The sequence below is a fragment of the Silene latifolia genome, chromosome 2 (genome assembly GCF_048544455.1).
Source record: "Silene latifolia isolate original U9 population chromosome 2, ASM4854445v1, whole genome shotgun sequence".
Classification (NCBI taxonomy): Eukaryota; Viridiplantae; Streptophyta; class Magnoliopsida; order Caryophyllales; family Caryophyllaceae; genus Silene; species Silene latifolia.
The window spans coordinates 192,992,750-193,004,197 of record NC_133527.1 but is presented as its reverse complement, the minus strand read 5'-3'; the positions used below and the strand labels follow the sequence as shown (position 1 = coordinate 193,004,197).

The 11,448-nt window shown below is 42.5% G+C and overlaps 1 protein-coding gene across 1 annotated transcript; it reads left to right on the top strand.

Annotated features, from left to right (window-relative positions):
- The first annotated feature begins 3,774 nt into the window (after positions 1–3,774).
- LOC141644102 (polyphenol oxidase, chloroplastic-like) lies at positions 3,775–7,749 on the top strand. The gene is made up of 2 exons (XM_074453548.1): positions 3,775–4,621; positions 6,453–7,749. Exons 1-2 carry the CDS (start codon positions 3,846–3,848, stop codon positions 7,504–7,506), a joined length of 1,830 nt encoding a protein of 609 aa, XP_074309649.1. The 5' UTR covers positions 3,775–3,845; the 3' UTR covers positions 7,507–7,749.
- The last annotated feature ends 3,699 nt before the right edge of the window (positions 7,750–11,448 follow it).

The following is an 11,448-nucleotide window of genomic DNA, read 5'->3' as shown; positions in this document are numbered from 1 at the left end:
AGCCTGCACAGGGTTCTTCTCCACTTGCTGCTCAATAAGAGCGACGGCCGACAACGGTTGATCTACAAAAAACCCAGACAAAGCATCCATGTCAACATTCATTAACATGCCAGAGAGTCTATCACCGGGAATGCCTAAAAAACCCCCTAAATCCGAGCGACGGGTTAGATCCGTACCAGTCTGGACCTTCTTGGATGGAGGGCCGGCTGAGTCCTTCTTTCCTCCTGCCTCGGTGACGGTGGTAGCAGGCATCGGTTCTTTTCTCTTCTTCGAAGGAGGAGGACCCTTCGCAACGGGGGTCTCCTCATCCTCAACGTCGATGACCACCGGCTGCTTTTGGACCACAAGGATTGAAGACTGAGTCGGAGTAAACGCCGCCGTGGACGTTGTCTTTGCTTTGCGCTTCGGCACGTTATCGGCTACCCGCGCTTAAGCCGCCGTCACGTCCAGTGTCTTCAACTTCTCCTCCATTAAGTCGTTGGGAGCCGGTCTACGATCACGCGTATCAGCTTTAGGATGCCGCTGAACAACGTTCCCGTCCTTGTCAAGACCCAACTTCTTCAGGATCTCCTCAGACAGATTCGGGTCAAACCAGTCTGTACAAGAAACAAGGCAAAAGTTAAAGGAAAGAAGATAAGCCAAAAGCTCGAAAAACAGAAGCATAACAAGCAAAGGTGGGCCTCACACCGACCCTACTCACCCTGATTGAGGGCCGGTATGAGGCCGACGCGGCAAAGCGGCTCGTCCTGAAGAATGATCTGCGTCGGGGGGCATCCATTCCTTCGGCGTGCCATCCTTCTCAGCCACAAACAGCCCCATCGCCCGCCTTTCGTCCTCCTTAAGATAGACCTTCTCGGCGTCCATCTTAATGTGTTTCAGGGAGACATACTTCTCACGCTCCCCTCTATTCTCGCACCGCAAGTGGACACGGCTCTGGAATGTCCAGAGCAGAGGGTAATCCTCCGGCACCTCGACGTACACCCATCGCCCCTTCCAGTCCTTGCAAGAAGTCAACTTGGAAACGGTAATGAAACCCGGCTCCGTCTGCACACTATACCACCCCGTGCCACCTTGGGTGAACTGTCGCAGATGATGAAGCCGGCGGAATAGGTTGACCGTGGGAACCTCCCCTCTGAACAAACAAACCCATACAAAGCTCACAATCGTCCTGATGGCCAACGGATGCAGTTGGGCCACGGCGACGTTCATGGCTTTAATAATGGCGGCGACATGTACATTCAGAGAAAACCGGAGCCCATACTCCAGGTGTCTGATATACACACCGATATGGCCCTTGGGAGGACAACAGACCGACTGACCCTCCTGAGGGACCACTATTCCATACCCCCCGCCGAAGAAGTAATGATTTTCAAAAAGATCAGGCCCAGAAGAAGCGGCAAACTTATCCGTCCAAACGCGATCAGAACTGATCGAGCAGGCCTCGCCGTGATGCAAGGGATGGGGCCTCTCACCATCAGAATCAGTCACCTCATCACCATCATCCTCCCAATCCTCCAAAACTTGTGGATCAACTTCGGGAGACGGAGACCTGGGACCCCCAAACCTTATCGGGGAGGCGGGCAATGCCTCCTCTTCATCAGAACGCAACGGGAAACCCCCCGGCACAGCAGTACTAGGTCCGGCTTCAGCAGAAGACATAATGACAACAAAAACTTGGCAAATAAAAGTTGAAAAATTTGTTTGTTTACCTTGGAAAGGTGTTACGCCGGCCAAATGCTTTGAAGACTAGAGAGAAGTTCCTTCGAAAATTAAGAGAGAAATATTTTTTTTAGGAGAATGAAAATTTTGGTGGCCAAAATCTGGGGCTAACTGCTCTATTTATAGAGCAAAGCCCACGAAGCTGACCAATCAGAGCAAGGCACACGAAACGTCCACCAACCGACACCAGGACACGTGTCACGCATGCAGCTAGGGAATGTCAATCGACAAACAGTTACAAAACTTCTTCAACACGCTCCTTAACAGAATGCCAATCGACATATCTTCCTCAGAATGCTCCTTGGTATCTACTTGCCAAACGGCCCGCTGTTCAACCAAGCTTGGAAGCACCGGCAGGGGGCAATCAAAAGCACACGGCACTCACAACCTCGGTCTCAGCCAGCACTGTTTTCTTTTCCACATCTGATGTCCATTACACATCCATGTGGAGGGGGGATATGATACGGCCTAAGCAGAACCAAGCCGGGGAAGAAGAAGCCGATGGGGAAATTCAACATGCGTAGAATATACGCTCAACATACATCGGAGCCCATACCACGGCATAGACTACGCTGGGGGCAAATTGATGGGGCATATTCTGCACCCGCTGACCGAGTCAACATATTGAGCAAGGTCAAAGATATCCACAGCAAGTCAGCGCCTTGGGCAGCCTAGCCGACGCAGCCGGTCGGCCTGTCACTTGGGTCTCGGCCAGGCAACTAGCCAGCCGGGGCACATACCCGCGTACTCATATCCAAGACCCCTCGGCCGGCCTGCCATGGGTCCATCGGCCGAGGGTAGAACGGTCTTTCCACCTGCTAGCCACTTGGCCACTACGTGACAAAAGGTGAAAGTCTATAAATACTCCTCAACCCTCATTGAGGAAAGGACCAAGAAATATAACCTAAACCACTCATAATCTGGTATAAACTCCCTTATCTCTCTACAATATACTTTGCCAAGCATCACACAACTTAATCCCTTTAAGTTTACTGACTTGAGCGTCGGAGTGAGTACGCTCGGTGCAAAGCCGAGCCCTCAGTTTGTTCATTGTTGCAGGAGAGGCCGAAAGGAAGAGTCAAGCAAAGTCATCATTCAATTAGCTCACGTGGTAACAACACTGCTCCGTAACCACACCCGGAACAATAATCTTCAAGCTGATTAAAACAATAAATTATTAACGAACCCGTGATTAAATCACGGGCTCCAAAACTAGTTATGGATTAAAAGAAGTTATGATTTGAGCGAAGCTGTATTAATTAATCCACCGTTTCATTAGTCATTCATTAATCATTATCATCAATGGAGCGAAAAATTGGTTGTGATGAAAGAATTAGTTAAATGAAGAAGCAAGGTAAAATGGGAAACTTGGGAATTTATTATTGGCAAATTTGCATGTCCTGGCTTTTAACGTTTCGTGTTAAATGAGGCGCACTATTAATAAAGGAGGGGAATTCGAAACTTCGACATAATATCACAATACCTGCTAAGCTAAGACCTCTTTAATCTGGCTATATCCTAGCCTTTGTGCAAGCCCTTGATTCCACTGACTTACTGACTATTAGAGGACTAACAACGCTTTATAAGGAAGGAAAAAAGAATGATAATACGACCACGCAAATTTAACATATGACCTAGCAAACGGGTTAATGGAGTCTAATTTCTGATTGTATCAGTTAGGATCTGGTTAATTTGGGTTTGCTAGTTCATTTCATTTTTGAGTGGGTTATTATCTACTCCCTCTGTCCCGGTCAATTGTTGTTCTTTTTCATTTTTGAGTGTATGAGTCAATTGTTGTTCTTTCTATTTTAAAAGGAAAGAAATAAATTTATTTATTGTAAGGAAAAGTAAAAGTAATAGGATATTCCAATTTCCCATAAAAACATCAATTAATTCTTTCCATTTTTGTTTTATTATCCTATGCCTAGTGAACATAGGTTAGAAAAACCGTAAAAATAATTATACCCATCATACAGAAGACAAACTGTATTACTATTTCGCACAAGTTATACGTGCAAAATTAAGCTAGCCTTTAACCACTTAACACCAGACTAGACACTATAAATTCCCAAAGAATTCTCTTATTACTCATCTCATGCAATAATACATATTACATTTACGTACGTATGTACAAAACTAAAATGGCTTCACTATCTCCTTCAACCATCAATAATCTCACCATTCCCCAAAACCCTCAAATAATTTCCAATAATAAATTACGCTTACGCTCGAAAAAATCAATAATTTCATGCAAAAATCACAACAATAAGAATGAAAACCCTAATAATAAAACACCCATATTGGACCGACGAAACATGCTCATTGGCCTAGGGGGATTATACGGGTCGACCCTACCACTAATCACCGGGTCCCCGGCCAATGCGGAACCAATGGCTCCGGACGTGTACGGATGTGCTCTAACCGATGCCGGATGGGAGTACTCGGTAGGTGACTATTGTTGTCCACCAAAGTTCCCAGATGAAATCAAAGAGTTCCGTTTCGAGGACTACCCGAGCCCCGTATTAAAAGTACGGCGCCCGGCACACGAAGTATCGAAGGAACCCGAATTTGTGCGCGACTATAATCGTGCCATAAGTATAATGCGTACGGGTCTTACTCCATTCGACCCACGTAACTTTTATGAACAAGCCAAAATACATTGTGCGTATTGTGACGCTTCGTACCCGCAACTTAATAATCCCGATAAACGAATGGAAGTCCATAATAATTGGTTATTCGCGTCGTTTCATAGGTGGTACATTTTCTTTTTTGAGAGGATCATGGGGAAGATGATAGACAAGCCGGATTTTGCATTGCCGTTTTGGAATTGGGATCATCCTAAGGGTATGAAAATGCCGGAAATGTTTAAGGATATGGATTCTTCACTATACGATCCTAACAGGTGGGGATAATTGTGCTTTTCGCGTGTATATTAATTGAAACTCAAAATATTCTTTCCCTCGTCTTATATTTTTCTACATTTTATAATGGAAAATGAGTTGGCGTCACCGAGTGACACCCAATCTCGGCGCCACCTTCTTACATGCGCCATCTTCTCACCCCTTCAATAAAGGATGCATGTGAGAGGGTGACACCCAATCTCAGCGCCAGTCGGTGGCGCACTATCATTATTATAATTTAGAGGATAATAATACGGCGTCACCGGGTGACGCTCAATCTCGGCGCCACCTCTCTCATGCAACCCTTATTATTGGGGTCTCAACTTAATTAATGGGTACACCCATTATTATGGGGGACCCCACTTATTGCATGTGAGAGGGTGGCGCCGAGATTGGGTGCCACCGGGTGGCGCTAACTCATTTTCCTATAACGCCACCGGGTGGCGCTAACTCATTTTCCTATAATTTATAGGACAACTATTAAAGGTGTTTGGTTGGAACTTTTGAAATAAATTGGAATGGATTCAATCAATTATAGTGTTTGTTTAAAATATTTTGGAATGGAGTTAAATACTTTATGGATTCTAACTCCATTCGGGCCAACCACTTAGAATTCCATACTCACATCTCTCCCCATAATTTAAGGGGCGTTTGATTGGGGGTCTTCAAAAACGGGAAAGGGAATGAAAGTGTGTCCCCCTTTGTTATTGTTGGATTAATCACTTTTTCCTTATCAAAAATCTAGAAAAGGATTACCCAAAACCCTTCCAAGTTGATTCCCCTCCCTAGGATTTCCCATTCACTTTGCCTACAACTTCCACCACATCAACACCTATTATTAGCGTTTTTAGTGGGGGTTTATGGGGTTTCATTGAACCGCCACTTGTCTCAAGAAATAATACACTGTATATAACTAAGAATGTCCTTCTATATAAGAGATTGGGGTTCGTTTCCCATGGTGAACAATTTTTCCTTGATATTTTAGTTCTTTCTTTATTTTTAATTGACTTTTGCTTCAATTTTAATTTTTAGTATATAAACTTGAACCCCTATTACGAGTCTCTTAGAATCCTACTGACCTACAAGAGGGGCCAATGTTACCTCTGTTCGGCCAGATTTCGACCTCCTCGCAATGCGCGACCATCCCTACACCCATGTCGAAAACCTGCACCACTCCAAGCCTTAAACACCACACCAATAACCAAGCACCCCCTCCTTTACACTGAAACCCCCTTCCTCACGCACCCACGAAAACGCCCCCTTCACCAGCGCCTTACGTCGCCGGTGAAGTAAGGCGCTGGTGAGGGGGCTAGTTAAGTCATCGGCCAGGGGCGGTAATATGGGAGTTGGTGGTGGTTAGAATTTGGCATTTTTTTTATTCCCTTATATATGAACTATGATAAACTAACCAATCAAATCAAACAAGTTACTATTTCTAAGGTAATCCCTTTCCTTACCCTTTCTTATCCCCTTCTTATTCCTTGTTCTAACCAAACGCCCCCTAGGTTTTTCACCAAATCTAAACCTCTTAAAATGTCGAAGGATCTTTCACAAAATCCAAACCTTTTAAAAGTCTTTCACGGGTTAGGCGGGTCGGGTCCATGCACGGGTTAGACGAGCCGGGTTCATACACGGGTTATAGGCGGGTCGGGTCTGGGTTAGCAAGGCCGACCCGCACTAATGATCAGCCCTATTTTCAACAACAAAATTAACTAACATACAAATACACAAAAAATATGGTCAAAGTAAGGCATTTTAAAAAGGTTCGGATTATAATTGTTTAAATATATAGTTTTGGATAAGATTTTGTTCTAACTTCGTCCCTCTTAACAGGGACATAGATCATATGCACTCAATGATCGATCTAACCTTCTCTAGAGCATCAAACAAGAATCGAATCTCCAATGAGTCGCTTGTTCAACAAAATCTTAAAGTAATGAGGAAACAAATGGTTTATCCGGCTAAACCATCACTGTTTTTTGGAGCAGAATACAGGCTAGGGGACGATATTGACCGTGAAGAAGGGGCCGCCGGAGCCCTAGAGAGATCACCTCATAATGTCGTTCATGATTGGACGGGTAGTGCGACCGTGGGTGGCCGTGGCCATCAAGATATGGGTTCATTTTGGTCTTCCGGTCGTGACCCGGCTTTTTATTGCCACCATTCAAATGTCGATAGAATGTGGCATTTGTGGCGGACTGTACTTGATGGTGGGTCTAGGGTTGATATTCGTGAACCGGATTATTTGAATGCATGGTTCGTCTTCTATGACGAAAATGCAATCCCAGTTAAGGTTAAAGTAAGAGACAGTTTGGACATAGAGAAATTAGGTTACACTTATCAAGACGTCGAGTTACCATGGTTATCTACACCTCGACCTCGTATTAGTCCTTATAGTGAACTTCTAAGGATGAAACCACCGGTTACACCCGAGTCATCAGTGACGTTTCCAAAGGCCTTGGACTCAGTTATCAAGACCCTGGTCAGGAGACCTAGTAAAAGCTTAGGGCGGAGTATGCGGGAGAAGGAGGAGGAGGAGGAGATCCTAGTGATCGAGTTTGAGTTATGTCATGCTGAGGACCAATTTGTCAAATTCGACGTCTACGTTAATGATCCAATCGATCATAATAATGATGACGAAGACACTATGGTGACACCGGAGATGGCCGGGACTTATACGGCGTTGCCTCATAGGAGAATGCAGCATAAGATGATGAATGGTAAGGATGAGAAGAAAAGGAAGAGTACTTTAAAGTTGGCATTGAATACTTTGCTTAAGGAAATTGGTATTGAGGATGATGACACTATTGAAGTTGCTTTGGTGCCTAGGTCCGGGACCAAATGCCTTAATATTACTGGTGTCAAAATCGGGTTTACCTCCGAGTGAGGAAATCGATATTTGTCTAAGAAAGTCATGGTTAGTTGTTTAATGAGAGGTACGTACGTGCATGGGGGGTGGGTTTAATAATTTGAACTTGTAGTAGATAATGTCACATGTACCGTTGAAATGTAAAACGGACTAAGTGTTAATAATAATGCTCGTATTTCTTTTTAGTTTTTAATGAATGTAAAATCCGAAGTACTCTTTTAAAATTTACGTTATAAAATTACTCGTTTGTCCCTGCTGAAATTTTTGCATCCTAACGAAAAATCCTGGTTCCGTCACCGAGCGTTGTTGGTGAACTTTATACGGTGATTCGAGACAAGCCAGGCAACATTTAAAAAACAATTGAGACAGGCATAGGAAACAAAACAAGAGTAATGGGAGTGTTCTTTGAACATTCCTGTAAGGGACGAAGTTCGGTTCAAATTCTACCTAGAACCGTAACATCAATCTCTTACCTATATTAATTATCTCGAATCACAGTTAATTCTTCAAAAAAATTACTAATGAGTAATATATTATTTTTTGAAAAAGTCGCCAACCGGGGCATGGCCTAGTCAGCATTTACTGAGCTTCATCTCTATTTCCCTAGCGCAGTAGCCATGCTCATTTGTGAAGTTGACAGTGAGTTTTTTCGCCTGGTCCCCATATATTTACGTTAGATTCAGAAGCTTGTAGAAGCAATCAATTTGCTGTTTTTTCTGCTTTGTGCTTTAAGATTTTTGTTTTGTAAGTTGTTAGCTGCCATTCATTCACGAATCTTTTGTTTACTTGTCGCTCATCAAGACGAAGACAGTACGACGGTAGTCACACGGTACGACCCTAACATTTGATCTTTCCTTGGCTGTCTCTAATCTCTATCTGATCTTATGGATTAATAGAAGATCGAAAAGTTGTAATCGTGCCATAGGTATAATGCGTACGGGTCTTACCGTCTTACGCCATTAGACCCACGTAATATATATCAACAAGCTAAAATACATTGTGCGTATTGTGATTTGTGACGATGCGTACCCTCAGCTTAATAATCCCGATAAGCGACTCGAAGAGCATAATAGTTGGTTGTTCGCGTTGTTTCATAGGTGGTACATGTTCTTTTTTGAGAGGATTATGGGGAAGTTGATAAACAAGCCGGAATTCCCATTGCCGTTTTGAAATTGGGATCATCCTGTGAACCTTCAATATTGATGAAGATTATAGAGAGGGAAATGCAGAGAGAATTAAGAGAGGGAAAGTAAGAAATAGGTCATTTGATTAATATGAATCTCATACCCTCTTCAATACATGAGAGTTGGTATATATATAGCCAATGTATAGCTGCTAACTACTCCTAACAACCACTGCTGATGTGGATAACTGATTACTCTAACCGACTAACTGAATTGTAACAACCTAACAACCTGGTTAGTTACATAGTAGGTTAGATATTTATACATGTATGCTCATAGCCCCCCCTCAAGCTGGACTAGGGAGCAAAAGTCAGGCCAAGCTTGAGTGCAAGTCGGTGATGATCCATAGGTCCCAAAGGCTTAGTCATTATATCTGCAAGTTGTTGTTTTGAACCAACATGTTGAGTTTGCAGCAGACCTTCTTGTTGCTTGTCACGCACAAAATGACAATCCACATTGAGGTGCTTGGTCCTTTCATGGAAGACAGGGTTTTGAGAGAGATGCTGCGCTGCCTTATTATCACAAAAGAGTGGTACAGGTAGTCGAACTTGAACCCTTAAATCCTGCAACAAACCAGTGAGCCAAACAATCTCTGCAGTGGTATAGGACATACTCCTGTACTCGGCTTCAGTGGAGCTAGTACTGACAGTTTGCTGCTTTTTCGTCTTCCATGAGATGAGTGACTTACCCAAGAATAAACAATAACCACTCAAGGACCTAGAACTGAATGTACAATTAGCCCAATCTGCATCAGAATAAGCACTTAACTGACAAGAACTGCTTGCAGGATAAAAAAGGCCAACATTGACTGTACCCTTCAAATATCTTAGTACATGATGAGCAGCTTGTAAATGTGGCTCTCGTGGTTGACAAAGAAACTGACTCAAGTGTTGGACAGTGTATGAAATGTCCGGTCTTGTCATATTGAGATACAAAAGTCTACCAATGAGTCGTCTGTATAACTCTGGTTCTTTCAATAAGGCTCCACTATCAGTAGAAAGCTTGAGTCCCTTCTGCATAGGAAAGGAGACTGGTTTGGTCTCTTCAAAACCCGTGTCTTTTAGAATATCTAAGACATACTTTCGCTGATTTAGTAAGATTCCTTGATCATTTCTAGCAACCTCCAAACCCAAAAAATATCTAATGGGGCCAAGATCTTTAATTGTAAATTGACTGTGTAATTGTGCTTTTAGCAAGGTAATGTCTTCCAACTTATCTCCTGTGATGAGAACATCATCAACATAGACAAGACAAACCAGAAACTTCTGTGCTTGATCATCATATCTAGTAAAGAGAGAATAATCTTGCTTTGATTTAACAAAGCCTACACTTAACAAAAATTTGGTCAACTCATGATTCCATTGGCGAGAAGCCTGCTTTAATCCATACAATGACCTTTTTAATTTGCATACTTGTCCTGTCCTAGCCTGTGTATAGCCAGGTGGTGGCTTTATATAGACCTCCTCTTCTAAAAAACCGTGGAGAAACGCATTATTGATGTCAAGTTGATGCAAATGCCATTGTCTTATTGATGCTAAGGCCAGGAGTGTTCTCACAGTTGCAAATTTAGCAACAGGTGAAAACGTATGCTTATAATCCTTGTCCTTAATTTGATTAAAACCTTTGGCAACCAACCTTGCCTTATACCTTTCTATTGATCCATCTGGTTTATGTTTGATCTTATATACCCACTTACAACCAATAGCTTTTTTATCAGCTGGCAGAGGTACTAAATCCCATGTATTATTTTGTTCCAAAGCCTTTAACTCCTGATTCATAGCCTCTATCCATTGAGGATCCTCTTTGGCTTGATTATAGGAATAAGGTTCATGAGCCTCAACAACATTGCATAAAGACATAACATATTCTTTGTCAAAATTAGACAAATCATTGACAACCTTTACATGTAGAGCAGAAGGTTGTGAGACACTGTAATTTTTCAGTGGGCAATGAAAACCCTGTAATAACACACTTGGCTTTTTAGGCCTTCCTGACTTCCTGGCAGGAGGTACAACAATTGTTGTATCCTCAGTATTACCTGAGTCAGTAATAATATCAGGTGTAATAATCTCAGGAGTATCAGTAACAACATTATCAGTTGCTAAAGAACTGGACTGAGAATGACAATTATTATCCTGTCTAATCAGCTGTTTATCAGTCCTCTGTTGATCATCCTGTTGTATATCAGGAAGTATGTCAACAAGAGGTAAAGAAGCTGATAACTGATCTGTATCAGTCATGTTACATTTATAAGGAAAAGTATTTTCCTGAAATATGACATCTCTGCATGTATAAATGACATGAGATTCTAAATCATACAACTTATATCCTTTTTGATTGAACGGATAGCCAATAAATACTGATCTTCTAGCTCTTTTTTGAAGCTTATCTCTCTCGGTAATAGGGACAGTGCCAAAACAAAGACAGCCAAAAACCCTGAGCTCAGAATATGATGGTTGTTGTTGGAACAAAATCTCATAGGGTGTTTGCCACTGTAAAACAGAACTAGGCATTTTATTTATTAAGTAAGTAGCAGTTAACAAACAATCTCCCCAGAATTTAATTGGAAGATTAGAATGCAACCTCAATGCTCTAGCTGTGTCTAGCAAATGCCTATGTTTGCGTTCAACTCTACCATTTTGCTGAGGTCTACCTGCAAGACTCCTTTGATGGATAATACCCTCAGACTGAAAGAATTGTTTGCATTGGTCCTGAAAGAACTCAGTACCATTATCTGATCTAATGGTCTTAACAGACTTATTAAACTGTGTAGAAA